We start from the raw sequence: 21324 nt of genomic DNA on the forward strand, positions 1-21324 counted from the left end.
CATCCTCCCCTTTGTTCAGTCCCTTCCCTCGGTAATCTTCAGGGGATGGGCCTGTGGTTCCCTGGGGAGTGCGAAATTACAGCTTCCTGGTGAAGCTGTCCAGATGGCCATGCTTATAAGGTTTGGCCTCCGTTTTCCTCCTTTCCTATTATTAATTCCTAGCTAATTACAACGGTATCAATACTTTCCTTTTGGAGTCTCAAAAACAATCCAGGGAGGTCTGTACTATTTCCTGCACTCTAGAAAGGAAATATGGTCCAGAGATACTCACTGCCTTGTTCAGGGTTAAACAGCTGATACGTGGCAGATCAGGCAACCGTCTATTGGGAGAACACTCGATTTTTTAGAAAGCTAAAAACTCGATGTTAGAAAGCTTCTGTAGAAGTTATTTCAAGTTCCATGTGCCTTATGTGCAAATGATTGTTGTTTAAACAAACCTCCAGAAGCCAACGCCTCTGCGAGAGCAGGGATGAGGATAACACTGATAAGTGAAGCAGCCTTAAGAATCCCTGAGGTCTGATTGTCTGGAGCTGTTCAGACAATACAGAAATATAATTAACTGTATCTTTCTGTCTTAATTTTCCAGATTCCACCTTTCTGGACCTTTTACTGCCTACCCTTTGGTCACACCTATGGTTGTGACGTTATACTCTGGAAGTAGGAAGGGCAAAGGTACAAGACTCGATTCTCAATATATTTCTATTCTGAGTGAGTCTTGTAAAGAAAAAACAAACATTTGATATGAGAAGAGGTTAAAACTTCAGCTAAAATGGCATATTTGAGTTGTCGGGGTGTCTTTGTTACTCTCCAGGTACACAAATGATAGACTGTCGGCAACATTCTACACCAAAGAGCAGGAGAAGCTGAATTTTTAAAACACTTGTGGGAGTTGCTGAGCTGTTGATACAGTTCTGCAATTCCAGAATAACAAGCACAGCAAATACATTTTGGTGGGTTTTAGAAACGCTGCTTTCATAGAAACTATTTGGGATGCCTTAAGAAAATAAATATGTTTATTCATGGTTGGCATTGGCCATGGTGCAGGTCCAGGAAGGCAGAACCCTGACCCACATGTTTTTATTGAGAGCACAGCCGACTAGCTGTGCAGTTACTGGAATTTTCTCTAGAAGCCATAATGCACATGTGAACTGAACTGACTCAATAGTTCTTTCCAAGGGAAGGGAAAGTCTAAGTCTACTTTTAGTGATATGGTGATATTAAAATACTAAAGGCCAAGAAGTGATAGTGTAAGAAGTAGGACAGAGGTAAAACAGAATCGTTTCCTGGACTAATCTGACATCTCTCTAAGGCCCTCTACACCCTGGCCCTACCATCAAGTCCAGCTGTGTCTCCTTCTGCACCTGTGCACAAACTGGTATCAGCTAAAATCACCTCCTCTGTCCCCACTCCAGATGAGTCACATTCCTGTAAATCATTGGCTGATGGTGTCCCCCTTCTACCTCAACAATATGTCCATATCCTAATCCATGGAACCTGTGAATGCTACCTTATTTGGTAAAAAGGGTCTTTGCAGATGTAATTAATTTAAGGATCTTGAGATAAGGAGATCATCTTAGATTATCCAGGTCAGCCTTAATTCCAATGACCCTTCCTTATAAGAAACACACAGAGGAGAAGATAGACATGGGGGAGAAGGTAAGAAGATGGAGGCAGAGATTGGAGTGATGTGTCTACAAACCAAGGAATGACAACAGCCACTAGAAACCAGAAGAGACGAGGAACACGATGATGGACTGAATGCTTGTGTCTCACCCCTGGATTTATATGTTGAAGGCTTGGCCCTCAATGTGATGGTGTTTAGAGGCAGGGCCTTCTCGGGATGTTAAGTTTAGATGAGGTCATGAGGGTGGTGCCCTCAAAGTGGGCTTAGTACCCTTATAAGAGGAAAGACACCAGGGCTCATTCCCTCTCCCTCCCTTGGAGGAAAGGCCATGTGGACACCGAGAGAAGGCAGCTGTCTACAGGCCAGGAAGTGGGTTCTCACCAGGCCCTGATCTTAGACTTCCCAGCCTCTAGTCCGTCTGTGGTGTTTTGTCACAGCAGCTCAAGTTAAGACAAACACACTCTACCCTGGAGCCTCCGGAGAAGCATGGCCCTCTAACACCTTGATTTTGGACTTCTGGCCTCCAGAACTAGGGATTAAATTTCTGTTTTTTTGTGGTGATTTGTCGGGGTAGCCCCAGAAACCCTGCTTCTCTTTGTGGGTCAATGTTTCTTCAAGTCCCAGCTCAAGTCCTTCTACAGTGGATCTAGCCCGAGGTGATTGTGCTCACCTGAGAACTCCTGCAGTGGGTTTGAGTGAATCTCCCATTCTGATTTTGTAAGTTTTCATTCTTGTGGTGTCTCTTCATTTTTAATGTATGTAACTTCTTGGAGGCCAGCATGTGGTTTTATATCTTTGCCTCTCCAGTAGCTAGTGCTAAACCTTACACCTTTGAGTAGACCTAATTAAGTAGAAGCTCAGTTATGGACTAGAATATAACCCACCTAATACAGAAGTCATTCCTTTGTGATACATAAGGCACTCCAGGATCTGAACCTGTTGCTAGGTGCGCATTATGAGAGCCAGTATTTCTTGTATAGTACTGTGGGGAAAGTCACTGATGATTTGGATCAAGGATAAGGAAATTTATTATGCCAAACTTCTGCCACCTATTTCTTTGACTTCTAAATCATGTGGGCATTAATTAGTCAGAATGTGTTTCTACTTTGATTGCAAATTTCAATTAGCTCTGAAAATAGCTTGAGCACCCTCTTAAGAGAACACTGTTATCAGCTGGCGCCATCCAGCAGCGGAGGGGATTCCTCGGTGAATTGTGAAGGCCCTGTAATTGGAGTGCAAACGTGTTCTATCCAGATACAGTCTGTGATTCTCTCCAGTGCTCAGACACCAAAGGGCAGAGCTCTATGACATGCCAAAGAAATATGATTTTTTAAATGTAATTTAATTTAATTTTTTTAATCTTCACCTGAGGTTATTTTTTTATTTATCCCCAGATGGAGTGGGAGGGAGGGAGGGAGAGAGAGAGGGAGAAAGAGAAACATGGATGTGAGAGAGACACATCGACTGGTTGCCGCCCGCACGACCCAACCAGGGCTGGGACGAACCGCAACCGAGTTGCGTGCCCTTGACTGGAATCGAACCCACAACTCACTGGTCCGCGGGCCAACGCTGTAACTGCTGAGCCAAATTGTCCAGGGCAGAAATATATATATATATTTTAAATTAAAAGGTAGTAAAGAGACAATATGGAAACAGTGTAGGAAGGTGTAAAATGAAGAGCAAGTCTCCCCTTCACACCTCTGAGCAGTCCCTGTTGCATAGGAGTCTGTATTGGAGATTTTCTTTGTCGTCACGTGGTTCGTGCCCACGTGTGGTGAGATAGCCCAGGATCTCCTCCACAGCCTGTCTGTCACTGTGGAGACGAGGGGATTCCTGGAAGGGGGTAGTGGAAAGGACACCGAGTTGGAGTCAGAAGACTGGGTCCTGGTCCTCAAAAGCCCTTCACACATTTTTGTGGCTCTATGCAAATCATATAGCTTAGATAACGCAACTCTAAAATCAAAGAGCTGGGTGAATGACTTCCACATTCTTTTTCAAACTCTGTGGTTTAAAAGAAAAAAAGATGAAATACTGCCATTTGTTACAACATGGATGGATCTTGAGAATATCATGCTAAGTGAAATAAGTCAGACCGAAAAAGTCAAGAACTATGTGATTTCACTCGTATGTGGGCTATAAAACTGAAAGCAACAAATGATCAAACAAGACAAACAAGCACAGACAACAGTATGGTGGTTACCAGAGGGAAGGGGGTATGGGGTCTAAAGGAGGTCAAATAGTTGGAGGGTATTTTTTTTTTTAAGGCAAGAAAAAAAATAAAGGGGGTCAAATATACGGTGACAGAAGGAGACTTGACTTTGGGTGGTGGGCACACAATGCAATATACAGATGATGTATTATAGGACTGTACTCTTGAAACCTATGCAGTTTGATTAATGTCATGTCAGTAAATATAATAAATAAATTGGGGGAAAATATTCCATGACTCTCTGGGGGAAAACAAATTTTTTACAGTATACCCTGAAAATAAAAAAATGGCAGAAGAGACTATTGAGCCCCTTGGGCGGACAGAATTATCCTGTCATTGTTGGCTAACAAATGTGCACATAAAATGCAGGAACATCAAGGGCGGACTTTTTCTGCTTGGGGAGAAAGTAGTGCTGGGAGTGAATGCTGAACTGGCAGGAGGGGTAGGTAACTTTGAATGGATCTAACATACTTGTCAGTGATCTTGTCCAGAGTGGATGTTGAGCATTGAGGTTCTGTGTGTGATCTCCCATCCACAAATGGGTCCACCACTTAATAGTTTGTGACCTGGGGCAAACTATTTTGGAGGTTCATTTCCCTCATCTGTAAAATGAGGCCAAAAATACCTTCATTATAGAACTATTGCAAGGAACACAGAAGATATTCAACAAATAGTAGTTATTACTTGTATTATTATGATCATTACCACAATAGCAACTATGTAAACTCGACTACCACCCTGTGGGCTGCATGCACAGGGCAGAATGATGTATGGCTTGGTTGACTCCATCTTTAACAGTAGCTACAGCTCTTAAGAGGTCCTTGTTTACAGAACAGCATTACGGAGGGAAGAGTACAAAACAGATGCTGTTCACAGTTTTGAAGGGCTTGCATACAAATTAGAGGGGTATTTAACAAATGTTAATCACCCACAAATCTATTTGAGAACCCTACAAAAGTTCCAATATAATTGTAGCCATTAATGCTAAGTAAGTGATCAACAGGGTAGAAATAATCATTATTTGTGCCTTCAAGTTTTTATTAATATTATTATTTTTTCTTTATCTTTATTGTTGGAAGTATTACAGATGTCCCCCCCTTTTTTCCCTATTGACCCCTTCCTCCCTGCTCCCACCCCACCCCTTCCTAACTTTCCCACACTATTGTCTGTGTCCATTGACCATTGATTATGTATATATGTATATAAATTCTTTGGTTTATCTCTTCCCGCCGCCCCTGCCCCGGGTTGTCAGTCTAACAACCAGTTTGTTCTTCTAATGCTTCTTAATCCCTTCACATTTTTTGCAGATCTCCCCAATCCCCCTTCTACCTGGCAACCATCAAAAAGTTCTTTGTATCTATGAGTCTGTTTCTGTTCTGCTTGTTCATTTTGTTTGTAGATTCAATTGCTGATAGATATATAGTTATTGCCATTTTATTGTTAATATTTTTTATCTTCTTCAAGAAGACCCTTCAACATTTCATATAATACTGGTTTGGTAGTGATGAACTCCTTTAGCTTTTGTCTGGGAAGCTCTTTATATTTCCATTGATTCTAAATGATAGCTTTGCAGAATAGAGTAATCTTGGCTGTAGGTCCTTGCTTTTCATCACTTTGAATATTTCTTGCTACTCCCTTCTGGCCTGCCAAGATTTTTTTGAGAAATCAGCTGACAGTCTTATGGGAGCTCCCTTGTAGATACTAACTGCTTTTAAGATTCTCTCTTAACCTTTTGCATTTGAATTATGAGTTTTTCCATGTGGACCTTTTTAGGTTCATCTTGTTTGGGACTCTGCTTCTTGGACTTGTATGTTTGTTTCCTTCACCAAGTTAGGGAAGTTTTCAGTTATTATTTTTTCAAATAGGTTTTCAATTTCTTGCTGCCTCTCTTCTCCTTACGGCACCCCCATGATGTGAATGTTGGTACACTTGAAGTTGTCCCAGAAGCTTCTTACACTATCCTCATTTTGTGAATTCTTTTCTTTTCTTCCATTTTTTGTTCAGATAGAGCGGGAGGGAGAGAGAGGAAGAGAGAGAGAGAGAAACATCGACGTGAAGCGACACATCAAGTGGCTGCCACCCGCACGACCAACCAGGGCCGGGGACAAACTGCAACCGAAGCACATGCCCTTAGCGAGAACCGAGCCCGGGTCTCTCTGTACCGCAGGCCGACGCTCCAACCGCTGAGCCAAACCGGCCAGGGCTGTGAATTGTTTTTTCATTTTGCTGTTCTGATTGGGTATTTTATTGCTTCCTTATATTGCAAATCGAATGGTTTGCTTCTCAGCTTCACTTACTCTATATTGATTCCCTGTAAATTATTCTTTATTTCAGCTAGTGCCCCCTTTATTTCTGACTGTGCACCCTTCATTTCTGAATGGTCCATTTTTATGCTCTTGAGTTCCTCACTAAGTTCCTTGAGCATCCTTATAACCAGTGTTTTGAACTCTGTATCTGTTAGATTGCTTAGCTCCATTTTATTTAACTCTTTTCCTGGAGTTTTGTTCTGTTCTTTCATTTGGGACATATTATTTTGTCTCCTCGTTTTGACTGCTTCCCTGTGTTTGTTTCTACGTCTTAGATAGAGCTTCTAGTCTCCTAGGTTTGGTAGGGTGGCCTATTGTGGTAGCTGTTCTGTAGGATCCAGTGGCGCAGCCTCCCTGCTCACCCAAGCTGTGCCCTTGAGGTGCACCCCTCGTATGGACTGTACACCCTTCTATTGTAATTGAGTCTTGATTGCTGTTGGCACATCAATGGGAGGGATTTGCTCAGGCTGATAAGCTGCAAGGACTGGCTGTGACCACTGATCTCTAACCACCTTAGAGGATCAGCTGCTCAGGAGCCCACCACACAGAACAAGACTTACTTTAGCAGGGCTCAGGTACCCACTAAGTCTACTCCTTGAGTGTGTTGCTTGTGGAAGTGGTTGGGTGGTGGTGCTTCGATGTGATCTGAAGCTGCCCGCTGGGTGTGCTGGGTCTGAGGCCTCCTGGGAGGTGTAGGCCAAGGTCATCCATGGCCTGTGTTCTACCCAGGGCCACCAGGCATAAAGTACAAAGCTATCTGCAGATGGCTGCTTCTTGTGCTGGGCTTGGAGGTGCCCAGGCAAGGCCAAGCTGTGAACCAAGGCTGGCTGCTGCTAGTGCTGGGCTGAGGCCACTTATTGAGAGGTATGGGGCTCGCTGAGGCCAGCTGCTGCTTGTTTAAGAGGTTTTAGGAAAATCCAAAGGGTGAGCCCAGACAGGCCATTCGTATGTTAAAGGCACTGGAAACAGCTTGAGTGGGCCTGAAAGTTGGGTGGGGAAGAGCCTCAGGGAATCACCAGGGCAAACACTGTGAGCTAGGTTGCTGGAGTCCCAGCTATGGTGCCTGTCTGCCAGCCCCATGGGTGAAGGGCTCACCAAGAAACAATGGTTTCCACCAGCAGTCTCTCTGGGAGAAAGCTGCCCCACCAGCTCTCTCCTGATGCCAAGCTCAGTTCTTCCCGTATGTCTCTGGTGCCTTTCAAGCTGCCTCCCCAGAGCTGGAGCCCAGAGAGAGTTCCGTGCGCGGGCCCTTTAAGAGGAACTGCCTGGGGCTCCAGAGCCTCAATTCCCACTGGTTTTACAGCCAGAAGTGATGGGGACCTCTCTTCCTGGCACTGGAACCCTGAGCTGGGGGGACTGGTGTGGGACGGGGATCCCCTGCTCCTCAAGGAGGACCTTCACAGCCGAGGTATCCCCCCGATTTTACCTGTCACACGTGGGTGTGGACCAGCCCGTCTGGCCTCCACCCCTCCTACCAGTCTCAATGTGGCTTCTTGAATTTGTGGTTGGGGGACCCCCATTCAGCTGGGTGCAGGCGGTTCTGGACGGCGCTGTCCTGTAGCTGAGTTGTATTTGGAAGTGGCTGCGGGAGGAGGCCGGACCGCGGTTTCCTAGCCGCCATCTTGACCGGAAGCCTGTCAGTACCGTTGTACTTTTCAATCTGTTTGTAGTCAACACAGTTGGAAAGCATTTTTCTCTTTGGAAACCCAAGATGGGAATGACCTCAGGTCGCGACACAGCTGACAGCTCACCTGGGGTCTCTGCCCTGTCCCTGTCCACGCTGCAGTGCTCCCCTCTGCGCCTGCCTTCTCCAGGCTGCAGGGTGCACGTCCCCCAGTATCCCAGCAGCGACGGCGCCAGTGGCTTTGGCCTGGGATTGCCAAGTCAGTAAGATCTTAAACGTCCTGGGGCCTGGGTCACGGGCCTGTTCGCCTCCCCGCCCTGGTGTGAACCGGTGAGCCGCGTCTGTGTGTGAAGGGACAGGAAGGACAGGCGATGGCCCGTGGCCTGCGGGGTCTGGTTCTTCCCCGCTCGGCCCTCCTGCTTGCTCAGTCTTCTCACTTAGACCGTAAGGTCAGAGACTGTACTGCGGTTACTAGACTGAAGCTAATGCTATTATATTCTTTGGTTTTTTTTGGAGACTTTACCAGCCACTGTTTATTTTATTTATTATGGTAAGAACACAACATGAGAGCTACTGTCTTAATACATTTGTGTGTGCAGAATCCTGTTAACTAGAGGCCCATGTTGTATAGCAGATCTCAGAACGCATTCATGGTATATAACTGAGACTTATAGTCACTTAATATGATATGAGTCTATGATTTGAGATTTGGAAGGGATCTCACTGGTCATTTATTCTGACCTCCTTCCCAGCCTTGGGAATCCCTTCTGTGGGTACGTGTGACAGCTTTCCAGGGACTAGGGAGCTTGCCCTTTCATAGGCCAGCCCATAGGCCAGCCCACGTTCTTTCGGTCGTTTTTCCATAGCACTCAGCAGGCAGTCAAACAAGCCGTCCTTTATGCAGACCTGAAATGCAGGGCCTTCTAACTCCTGCCCACGAGCCCTGGTTTGCCCTCAGAGCCTATGGAGTCAAATCCTAATTCCTAAGACATTTCGGCCTCCTACAGGGTGGCTGCTCTAAGTGGGCCTGTGGCCAGCGGCAGCCTCTCCTGTGCAGGGGGAGCAGCTGAGGCCACACCCCAGACCTGCTGAACTGAAATCTGTTTTGACAAGATCTTCCATGGTTGGTATGTGTATTACGGTGTGAGAAGCACAGCATTGCCACAGCATTGCCTTGCTATTGCTCTCAGGCCTGCTGGTGTTCGCCAAGTCGTAGTTGAAGAAGAAACAATTGACAAGAAGCCACAATTGCAAATCTCAGTAATGGAAATATAAGTACAGAATCGGTCTGATGTAAGTTAAAGCTGTCATTACTTTCACTGGAATTGGATTGACAAGTATTTCCCCGTGTCCACAGTACTATAGTAAAAGATGATATTGATGACCCTGAGGCTCTCGAAGGTCACGGATGCCTTTGATCTTTAATGACACGTTAAATTATGCTCCATGTGATTTAATGCTGGGTCTCGCCTTGAGATTTTTAAAACCCTGAAAAACAGACTAAATAACGGATCTGAACAACCTACTCTTCGAGTCGTGGCAGATAGAGGCAGCCACAAAACTTCCTGCCATCACACTCTTCAGCTACAGCAAGTTGAAAGCCTTTTCTGTTTCTGACATCACGGCCACCAAGGCAGGACCCAGAATCCAGCCTTGAGAGGTGCCCAGGAGATGAACACGGTGGAAAGAGCTGTGCTGGAGAGAAATGTTTCAGTTCGTGCACTCAGCAATATGGAAATGAACTTAGCCAGTCCGTGAGCATGAATAAATGCCTAGCTGCCTTTCCAACCACAAAGTCTTTCTATATTTGGCACTTTGTAGACATTCAGTAAAACACACTGAATTTAATGCCAGATGACAGTGCCAGACCGTGTTCAGTTAAACTCAAGCAAAAACCTTAAGAGCCACCTCCCCCACACCCTGTCATATTTCTCTCTCCACCTGCTATGCATGGTGAGCTTTAAGCCTGACACCCCCAGGGCGAGACATCAGCCCTGCCACGTTGTGCTGGGTCAGCAAGTCCTTGTTCTCCCCAGGGGCCCAAGTCCACCCTGTACTGTGTATCTCAGCTCAAGGTGCAGGTCTTACTCCTGGCTCGCTGGGTATGTGGTGAACAGGTGGAGCCACTCCCTGACACCCAGCCCTTTTAAGCCAAGAGAAACTGTCTTCTCTTCTTTTCTGCCCTGAGTACCAACTCATCTCAATCCAGACACAGTGTTAAAGTCCTTCACCCATGGGCCTTGTGGGGTCCTTTTTATACTCCCCTCCTTGCTCCTAAGACTCATTCAGTAAGTGTTTATTTAGGGCCCCTATGTCCCAAGTAGTGAGATTATAATAAACAGTATCCAGCGCCTGTCCTCATGGAAGGCACATTCCAGCTAGGGAGACAGGCAATGCAAGTGAGTTTTGTGTAGGTGCTGAGGAGGGAGGAATTTCTGTCTGAGGAGGAGGTTGGGGGCTTAGTGAGAATTCTCCAGCTGAGAAGTAGATGGGGCAGACATCCAGATGTAAAAAAGCCAATGAGCAAAGACTTAGCAGCATTAAAATGTACAGGCTGATTTCTTGCCCTGTTGTGGTGGGACTACCTTGTAGGAAACATTGTGGTAGGTCTCAGTGGGGTCCCAGACCTTGCTTGTCTGACCATAGGGCAACCTTTAACTCCTTAAGATTGCTTCAGGATCTTGGCCACTTCCTGGATTTACCCACCTGTTTCCCTGCCCTATGGCATTTCTGGTTCATCATCAGAATCCACATGTTTAAATTACAGTAGACTATACAATGCGCTATAATATGGAGCAGAATGATGAAAAGTGTAGATTTCACAATCAGGTGGCTTTACCACTTGGCAGCTGCATAGCACTGGGGAAGTTACCTAATTCTCTTTTTCTCAGTTTCAACATTCAAAAAATAAAGATATTAAGCCCTGGCCGGTTTGGCTCAGTGGTTGGAGCGTCGGCCTGCGGTCCAGAGAGACCCGGGTTTGGTTCCCACTAAGGGCATGTACCTCGGTTGCAGTTTGTCCCCGGCCCTGGTTGGTTGTGCGGGTGGCAGCCCCTCGATGTGTCCCTTTCACGTCGATGTTTCTCTCTCTCTCTTCCTCTCTCTCCCTCCCACTCTGTCTGAACAAAAAATGGAAAAATGTCCTCGGGTGGGGATAAATTAAAAAAAAAAAAGATACTAATAAATCCAATATCACAGGATTGTGTAAGGATGAAGCACAGTATTGTATGTATGGTGAGTAGCACACTACCCGATGCTTAATAAATGTTAGCTATGGTAATCGCTTCACTAATTTGTTCAGCATATTCATATCTACTATGTGCTATTGTTTCTGACAATAGCGAACAAGACAGACAAGCTTCCTGCTTTCCTGGAGCTGGGAAGTTTGCTCCAATCCTTTTGGGTCATTATTGTTCACATTGTTGTGTTTGTGCAGACCTCACTGACCGTATTTCCTGGGGCACTATTCTTTTGTGTTTTAAATGGCAGGCATTGCAGGGTGTCTAACATCTCTGGCTCCCAGTCTGTAGTTGCCAGAGACACCCTCCCATCACTGTGACCATCGGAAGTGCTCCCAAGGTTCCATTGCACTCCGTCAGCTCCCGCCAGGGACACTGGCTGGATGCTGGCTCTCAGGTTTCAGCCCGTGACTCCAGGACAGTGGCAGACGGGGAAGCTGGGACAGGCAGGATTTGAAGGTCAAGCCCAGAGAAGGAGTTGGCTGCAGAGCTTTCTTCCTCAGTCCGGAGAGCCTTCACTTTCTTAGGTGCTTTCAATCTGGAATGTAGGAGTTTCACATCCTGAGCCCAGGAAGAATATAACATAAGGGGAAAAGATGACATTTTGTACAAATAAATGTGACCCCTTTTTGGCTTATTTACCTTTTTGGCTTATTACAACAAACTCCGTCTGATTCCCTCCATGCTGGCTCATTGGTAGGAATGTTCCATGCCTCAAGAGTTCAGGAGAAATTGAGTCCTAACATGAATCCTTGAAACATTATTGAATTTTTTTTTTACTCCTCACCCCAGGGTATTTTTTTCTTTTTTTAGAGCCAGTGGAAGTGGGGGTAGGGGCGGAAAGAGAGAGAGAGAAAGGCCGATGTGAGAGAGACATATCAATTGGTTGCCTCCTGCACAACCCTGACTAGGGCCAGGGATCAAACCTGCAACCCAGGTACGTGCCCTTGACCAGTAATTTAACCCACGACCCTTTGATCCGACGGCCCACGCTCTAACCATTCAGCAACCAGCCAGGGCTTGAATGTGCCTTTAACTGCATTCCGAGTAAAGTGCAATCAGATGTAAGGCAGCTCTCAGGACTGTTATAGAAAGTGTTCTTGGTACCAGATGTTTCCCATGTATCGAACTCGAGGACAACACGGAAACCAAGCCAGAGCATCAGGACTCCCTACATTTCCCATGCCCTTTCCATGAGATCATCTGTTTCCTGAGACTTGAGTCTAATTGCTTCTGGCTCCTGGTGCTGGTTTAGACTTTACTGTCCATCTCCCAGCCCCTCTGGCTTCTGCCAGTACTGCCTGCCTATGGGCTGGAGATTTGACTAAGACCAAGTTAGTCAGCATGAAATCTTGGCCAAAAGGACATGTGTGTCTTTTGAAGAGGTATCTGTACCCCCATGTTCATTGCAGCATTAGTCATAATAGCCAAGACATGGAAACAACCTAAGTGTCCATTAATGGATGAATGTGTGAAGACTGTGCAACACACACACACACACACACACACACACACACACACACAGAGGAATATTATTCAGCCATAAAAAGGAGGAAATCCTGCCTTTCGTGACAACATGGGTAGATGTTGAGGACATTATGTTAAGTGAGATAAATCATATAGAGAAATATAAATACTGTATGTTCTCCTTATATGCAGAATCTAAAAAAGCCAAAGTAATAGAAAGAGAGAATAGAATGGTGGCTGTTGGGTGGGTGGGAGATTGGGAGGGATGGAGACATGTTCGTCAGTTGATACAAACTTCCAGCTATAAGATGAAAAATTCTGAGGATCTAATGTAGAGCACAGTGACTATAACTAACAATACTGTATTACATACTTGAAAGTGGTTAAGAAAAGTAGATCTTAAATGTTATCACTACCAACAGAAAAGGTGGTAATTATGTGAGGGAATGAGGAGTATTAAATTATCACCTTGTATGCCTTAAACTTACACATATGTTATATGCCAGTACTATATCAATAATGGGTACATGTTTATCAAAACTTAATTACCCCGTGTTCAATATGTTTTCTCTCTGAGGATAGTAGTTACTGAGGATATAGGTGTATGAATCCATTGATTTGTCTCTTAAGATTTGTGCATCCCAATAAAAATGTAAAAATACTGATAACCAAAAAATTCGTCTTAGCCACTGATGTATTGCCAGTTTTTGTCTATTTTGGGGTAATTTTGCAATGGTTTATGCATTCCCAAGCATTTAAAAACAAATCTTCAGAACTTTTAGTGTTTTCCTTTTGCATTCCTTTTAAAAATTCTTTTTTAGTCAATTAGTTGAAATAACCTAAATAGCCAGCAACGGGAGATTAATGGTAACAACTGTTTGTACATCTTCAAAATTGCAAATGGCACAGAAGAGCAGTACTTGGCCAACAAAAAAGTTTTTAAAACAAAAGAAAGGGGGAAGGAGACAACATTTCTGGAAGAAAAGATGAAAATACTAGTTGCGAAAGCACCTTTTGATGCTTCAGGATTTTCAGTATTTAAATACCTGGAATTTGAAGATATTAACTTGCAACTAATCATTATTTAGACCAACTTGTCTCATACTTTTTGGCCAATCCTTAAGCCAGTCTTCCCATTTTCCCATCGAATCCCACCCCTATCTCCATCCTCACGTCTGTAGCTTTTGGTTAAACTTCAGACTGAGGTCTGCTGGTGAGTGAAAAGTAACTGAGTGATCATGGCAAAGGGAGCAAAAATAGAACTTAACAGTGGACTCTTTTCGCCTTAGCTGTGGTTGCCAAGGTTCAAGCACCAAAAGAGAGAGAGACATTCCCTTCTAAGAGAGAGCTTTTGGTGTGCAAAAAATCAAGCTTGATGCCATTAGATTATAGCATTAAATCTGTAAAAATCCACGAGTGGTATGAAAATTAAATTTGAATTTCTTTGCGCCGACCAACACAGCCAGGCTCACCATCTTAGATGGATTTGCTGATAACACCAAGTCATCATTATTTTAAAGACAGCTACTCAGTATGGTCTCTCTTGTTGGGACAGGACAGCTGGGAAGTGGTGGAAGGACTGAGGGGAGAGATGAACTACGTCCAGGAGCCACCGGTTCAGAAAGGCTTTTTGCTGAAAAAGCGGAAATGGCCCTTGAAAGGCTGGCACAAGGTAAGACCCGGCTGTGGCCTCACCTTTGTTTGCACCCCGAGTGCCGCACTCAGCACCCCATTCGTAGACACTTAATTTGAAATTGAGAATTGGGACCAAGGGAAGAACGGGCGTTTAAATGGAATGTGTTCCTGAATTACACTTTCTCCCCCACAGAGATTCTTCTATCTGGACAAAGGAATCTTGAAATATGCCAAGAGCCAAACTGATGTAAGTGATCAGCGTGCTGTTGAAGATCTCTGAGGGGCTAGTTGTCAGCTCATGGGCGAGATGGTGCCCCTGGGGGATTCCATTCCTCTGAACCGGGACCATGGAGGGGGTAGTTCCTTCACGTGGAACAGAGGTGCTGCTCCCAGCACCCAGCTCTGGGTTCTAGGTGGGCTCAGTGCATGTTCTGAGTGGAGGTGAACACCCTACTGTGAACACCCTACTGTGTGTCCAGGAGTCTATTCCGGCCTTAGGGTCACACTGAGGGGTTCTCTGGGTGGAAGAAGACATTTTTGTGGTGAGATAACAGGAGCAGGACATAGGGCAGGTGCCTGTCCCTGGTACGGGGACTGGGGTTTGATGGAGAACCCTTGGGGAGGGTGACATGAAGTTCTCCTTGGTGTTAACTCTAAGCAGACGGCCCACGAGGGCTCAGAATGACTGTTGTTCTGCCCTCGTAGGGGGCCCTTCTCTCACCCAGCCTCCTTTCCCTCCTCACGCTCTCACGGTGCTCATCTCGTACAGTGGCATGCAGCACTCGAGGCGTGGCGTGCAGCACTTGAGGCGTGGCGTGCAGCACACGAGGCGTAGCATGCAGCACTCGAGGCGTAGCGTGGCGCCCACAATAACCTTCTTAGCTTCCTGCCCCTACTTCTTTTATTAATATCACTTTCCCATGAGCTTAGACACTGGAGACAAATTCTGCAGGAGTCAGCGCAGTTAGAGGTAAATTCATTGCCGTGGAGTCAGTTGACAGGGCTCACCTTCTTGCTCATTACATAACCCCTCACAGATAAAATAAGATAACACATGTACAGCACTAAGAACTCAGTGCTGGTTCACACTGAGTGCTTGGTGAGTCGCAGGGTCACTATTAGTGATGACAGGTAAGCATAGAGGGAAGGAGTGTCAAGGATGTTACTACCACATCAACACATGATTCTCAAGTGACCTCCTCGTGCCTCCGCAGATAGAGAGAGAGAAGCTGCATGGCTGCATTGATGTTGGCCTCTCGGTGATGTCTGTAAAGAAGTCATCAAAATGCATAGATCTGGACACCGAGGAGCACATCTATCATCTGAAGGTGAGACCGCCTCCCAGCTGCTCTCTCCCGTGGCTGAGTTGCCTTGTGTTATAGTACAGTACTATTGGTGATGCCTTTTTAATATTTCCACATGTCCGGACAGCATGTAGGTCTTCATTATGAACGTGTTTCTAATGGACCCTTTTGTGAGGGACTGTCACACTGCTGAAGGGTTAGCATCATGTCCTCTCATCCCCCAAACACCCCCTCCCCCGTGATTGTGGCAATGATCCATAACAAAAACATCCTCATGCTTCCAAATACAATCCCCCCTCTTGAACAGTATCATCTTTAGTGAAGAACCGTTTACCATAGGTTAGAATATGTTCCTTGACATACAATAGTGTGTCTTACAGCTTTGGCTAATTTTATATGGATTCCACTAAAATTCTCATATTGCACTGAATGTCAGGAATTTTCTCCCTAAAGTGTGGGCCTTCAGATAGTACCCCTCAAAGCTGCTTAGCTCCCCTCCGTCCCCTCTCTCCTGCAGGTGGTAGAGATGGTTGAAAGCATGAAACAAGAGCTCTGGAGTTTCAGATCCTGTTTAACTCCTGACCTTACTAGCTCTTAGTCTTTGGCAAATTATTTAACCTCTGAAAATCTCAGTTTTCCCGCCCCCCAAAATGGGAATTATTATAGTGCTCGTCTTGTAGGGCCGCATGTAGAAAACCTGGCATAATGCCTGGCCCACAGTATTCTCAATACATTTAGTTATTATATATAATTATTAGGTGGTACCCGAATGTTAGCAATTAATTGAGAAACTGTTAAAACTCTTCTCTCACTTGGGCACATTATTTGTACTATCGGCAGTGGGAGCCGAGGGTTGGGAGAATAAAAGCATGAGAATATGAGCTCCGTGTCTGAAGATGTTCCTGTCCTCCCCGTAGTATGTATGTATGTGGCGCTTGGGCAAATACACGCGTGACACACACACGTGATTGACTACACAAGACAGTAAAGCCCACCGCTCCCTAGCCTAAGCCCCGTACCTGTGGGTGTAGTTAGTTGTGTTACGCAGGGTTTCTTATTCAAGGCTAGTGACACAGTGAGCTGGAGAGTCTTTGCTGTGGGGGGCTGTCCTGGGCATTGTAGGATGATGAGTGGCATCCCTGGCCGCTAGATGTCAGTAACAGCCTCCCTCCAGTTAAGACAACCAAAAAATATCTCCAGACATCGCCAAATGTCCCCCAGGGGGAAGGGGTAAATCACCCCTGACTGAGAACAACTAGTGTGAAGTAAAGGACGGAGAGACCTATAATCTTAAAAAAAAAAAAATTAAGAAAATATATTTTCCACCCCATTTAAATGGTCAGTCTTCTTTACCATCATTTAGGTTATTTCTCCATGTATTTTCAATGACTCTTAATTCTGTGTGTTTTTTTTATCCTCACCCGAGGACATTTTTTTTCGATGTTTTGTTCAGATAGAGTGGGAGGGAGAGAGAGGAGGAGAGAGACAAACATCGACGTGAAAGGGACATATAGAGTGGTCACCACCCACACAACCCCAACCAGGGCCGGGGACAAACTGCAACCGAGGTACGTGCCCTTAGCGGGAACCGAACCTGGGTCTCTCCAGACCGCAGGCCAACGCTCTAACCGATGAGCCAAACCGGCCAGGGCTAGTTCTGTGTTTTGACGTGGTCAGGAATCATTGGTTCTTGTTCACCATTAGTCTAGTTATCCGAATAAAAGTGATTATTAATTCCTAATTTTTATTTATTTATTTATTTATTTATTTATTTATTTATTTATTTATTTTATCCTCACCCGAGAGACATTTTTCAGGTAGAGTGGGAGGGAGAGAGAGGAACAGAGAGAGAGAGAAACATCGACGTGAAAGGGACACATCGAGTGGCTGCCACCTGCACAACCCACCAGGGCCGGGGACAAACTGCAACCGAAGTATGTGCCCTTAGCGGGAACTGAACTCGGGTCTCTCAGGACCGCAGGCTGACGCTCTAACCGCTGAGCCAAACCGGCCAGGGCTAATTCCTAATTTTTAAAGAACTAAAATGCCTTGAGATACTTTAAATACTAATATGATCAACATAGTTAACTACTTCTCTGTGTCGATTCTCTTTGAGTTGTTTTTGTTTCATGCTCATTCTTTTGAACATCAGCTCCGACTGGCAGTGCAGGTACATGTCATTGTCTGAAGGTCCCAGTTAATAGCCTCGGAGGCAGGCAGTTTATTTAATGTGTGGGTCATCCAGCCCCATTCTCTCTGTTGTATAGGTGAGGGATCTGGTAGCAGTTACTTGGCTGTCCACCCACAGCCCTGGGCCTTCTTGAGGGGATGGAACGAAACCCTGGCCCATTGTGTAGCCAGGTGCTTCCATTCTTCTTCCCTGTGTAACCGGTACAAAAGGAGTCAAGCTGAACACTTTGGGCACCGAGTTCTAGGCCTCTGATCAGTGCAAACGACGGCATGAGGTCCTTGTTAACACAGCTGGGAAATGAAGATGTTTCAAGAACGTAATTTAGGGGAGACAGATGAGTCTGTTTGGGTTGCTTCTTCTTGTACCTGACACATTGGAGAGCACCCGGAGAGGCTTTGAGTTTTGTACCTGCTTCTGATCAGCAAAACAAACAGAAGAGCCAACCTAACGTTTCCTAAGTGAATGATGCTGGGCACATTTACTTCCACGTCCTTACACTCAGCAGTGGCTTTTGTAAAGATTTTAACGGGATCAACCTGAAGTTTTCTTCTTAGAAGTTAACCTACCACACATCACGCATCCTTTGGGAGTTTTGTAAATTGCCACTTCGTGAGTCTGTGTTCTCATATATAAGTATCTGTTGTTTTTCATTTTGAAAACATTAATATGCCCTCACACACACAAATACTGACTAAGAAAATGTCATTTCTTAGTCATAGGTGTTTCTTATGTTCTTTGTAGTACTTTTATGAACATTTGAAGTATTTTGCAATAAATTACTATTAACAAATGTTATTCTTCATGGAAATTAGACATTGATAGATACTAAATCATAGAGAGAATAGCTACATGTTTGTGCGAGTTTGAAAAATCCTGGAAATCACCAATTACACTTTATCAAATTTTTTCTATTTCCGAGAGCAGGAGAAATGTTCTTTTAATAACTTTCACATGCATTAACATATATTCCTCAGCATTGTGTTCTCTGACAGAGAGGTTAACAGGTTAAATATTTTAGGAAGAGGTACCTAATTCATTCCGGTTCAGAGAAAATTAATCTGAAAAGTCCGAATTATAAAACAGTTTAGCTCAGCAGTTAGAGCATCATCAGCCTGCTGACCAGAGAGACCTGGGTTTGGTTCCCACTAAGGGCACGTACCTTGGTTGCCGTTTGTCCGCGGCCCCGGTTGGGTCGTGTGTGTGTGGGGGGGGGGGGGGCAACCAGTTGATGTGTCTCTTTCACATGGATGTTTCTCTCCCCCCCCCCCCCGCCCCGCTCTATCTGATGATAAATGCAAAAATGTTCTCAGGTGAGGATTGAAAAAAAAAAAAGAAGCAGGGTGCTAATATTTCCAGCAGGGCTAGAAGAAGCTGGGACACAAGGACATGGACATGCTTTCAGACAAATAAAGATACATTTCAGTTTTATTGGTTGTTTAATGTAATGGATACTGTTTTGCTTTCTTAAACATTGCATCGCAATTGGACCTTTCATAGAAAGCCCAAACGTATGCTTATGAAGACCCTTTCCACTTTCCGTTTCCTCTTCAGACTTGTCCCCATTGACCACATGCATGTAGACTAAGTCAGAAAGCTGGAGTGTACATGTCCACATGTGGTGTGACAGGAGACGGGCAGGGAGCGGCCTCGATGTGAGAACTGTTCTTTCAGTGAGTGCCGCTCGTGTCCCCTTCTTTAAATTCAATGCAATCTAGGCCAAGGCAGAAGACCTCTTCGATGAGTGGGTGTCCAAACTCCGCCACCATCGAATGTACCGTCAGAATGAGATCGCCATGTTTCCGCACGAAGTGAATCACTTCTTCCCGGGATCCACCGTCACAGACTCTCCCTCCGGGGTCTTGGACTCCATTTCAAGTCGGAAGGTAAAACTTTGCCAATCATGAAGCTAAGAAAAGGGGTGGCTTTGGGTGGGGGAGTCCCACCTTGGGGAGGGGGCTGGGTCTGAGGACGGAAGGGCCAGGTGAGCTGGAGCTGGTGTTGAAGGAGTCTGTTTGCCCCGTCGGTCAGGACCAGGGCCTCTGGAGAGCTCCTGTCATCTCTGGGACAGAAAATTGGAGAATAGCGTGTAAAGAGGCATTTAATAGCCCCGAACGCTCCAGTGTCTCGTGACCAATTTGACTTTGTTTTTCTTATCTGGTGTGAAATACAGTCGGTACATTTATAGCTAGACAAGATTACCAACACTCCCAACATTTACATCATTATTTTGATGTGATTACTATTTGACAGAAGAAGAAATTGAGTGCAGTTCAAAGCCTCATAGCAGGACATGGCCCAGCTGGGGTGACAGCCAGAGCCAAGTTCTGCAGTGGAGTTCTCTGCTAGAAGCTTCTCTCCCCTTCCAGGCAGATGGTTTCCATTAGCACTTGCCCACGTTGTTATCCTTTTACCCTCGAGTGTTCCCACTGGGCTCCGTTTGCATTGATAATGTGTCTTTGTCATCTGTGCACAGCGTGGCAGTATACCAAAGCAGAATTCCTTTCAAACTGGAAGCAATTTATCCTTTTCTTGTGGTGACACGAGAGTCCCATTATGGTTACAGTCTTCGGAGGACATGGAGCAATGCTCGAAAGGTAGTCACTTGAACCTCTGTTTCTTTCTGTCCCGCTCTGTCACACTGGTTTGGCACTGATACCTCGGGTGCACTGCAGCCTTCCTGTCGCTGTCCACGGTCCCTCTCAGATTTTGCTTATTAACTTTGCACTCATGATTAACAAAGGACATTTTCCTTGCAGGGTGTTATGTTCCACCTGGGGGTGCCTGCAGACAGCTTTTCTTTTCTGTTTAAGTACTAATGCTTGGTTTCCATGTGAGCTTGTTCAACCACCATCTCCAGGGGTGGGGTCTGCACAGCTCTCTTATTTTATTTAGTGCCAGGAAGGATTCTGACACACATCTGAGATTGAGCATCACTGTTCGAGAGGCGAGTGGGTGAGCTAAATGGAGATCCCACAAAATAGGTGTTCTCTCCCCTGGTTGCACATTAAAATCACCAAGAGGCTTTCAAAAAAGCAAAGAATGCCTATGCCCTGGCCCCTCCCCAGAAGTATCTCTTTAAATTGGTCTGGAGTGGGGCCCTGGCATCACTGATTTTTTTAAGTTCCCTAAGGGAGTGTAATAAGGAGCCAGGATTGGGGACTCTCACCATAGGCAGCTCACTGTTCTCAACCCTAATTTGCTAAGGATCGCCCAGGGAACTAAATAACAAAATAGTCGCCAGTGGGATTGTGGGTGTTCTGATTTAAGTGTCTGGGGTTGGGACTTGGAAATATGTCATTTAAAAATTTTACCCAGTTAATTTTAAGGTGTAGCCATGACTGAGAACCTCTCTTAAAAAAGATGCCAAGTCGTAGCCTTAAAAATTGCATTTTCTTCTGTTGCATGATATTACTGTATAGGGCCATATAGGTTTTGCCCTCCCAGTAAATATCACTTAAGAGCTTCACTGAGTAACATTTGGGACAGTAGTCCTTGAAGTATTGTTTGAGGAGCTGGACCAGCAGCATTGGTCTAGCCTGCGAACTTACTAGAAATGCAAATTCTCAGGCCCAACCCAGATAGTCTGAGTCAGAAGCCTGGGGTAGACACCAACAATCTGTGGTTGTACAGGTTCTCAAAGTGATTCTGATGACACCGAAGTTTGACAGCCACTATCTTAATGCATTTGAGCTTTGATTCCTCGGCAGGAACGGCTATTGTCATCC

The 21324-nt window shown here is 45.3% G+C and overlaps 1 protein-coding gene across 3 annotated transcripts in view; it reads left to right on the forward strand.

Moving 5' to 3' along the window:
• OSBPL3 (oxysterol binding protein like 3) overlaps positions 1–21324 on the forward strand; it is a 196058-nt gene that overhangs the window by 106693 nt on the left and 68041 nt on the right. For all 3 annotated transcript variants that reach the window (XM_036246210.1, XM_036246211.1, XM_036246209.1), the window contains 5 exons: positions 14025–14141; positions 14298–14351; positions 15319–15432; positions 19315–19482; positions 20073–20193. In XM_036246210.1, the coding sequence (XP_036102103.1) occupies positions 14025–14141; positions 14298–14351; positions 15319–15432; positions 19315–19482; positions 20073–20193 (574 nt within the window). The remainder of the gene's footprint in view (positions 1–14024; positions 14142–14297; positions 14352–15318; positions 15433–19314; positions 19483–20072; positions 20194–21324) is intronic.

This window comes from Molossus molossus, unplaced genomic scaffold, assembly GCF_014108415.1.
Source record: "Molossus molossus isolate mMolMol1 unplaced genomic scaffold, mMolMol1.p scaffold_m16_p_7, whole genome shotgun sequence".
Classification (NCBI taxonomy): Eukaryota; Metazoa; Chordata; class Mammalia; order Chiroptera; family Molossidae; genus Molossus; species Molossus molossus.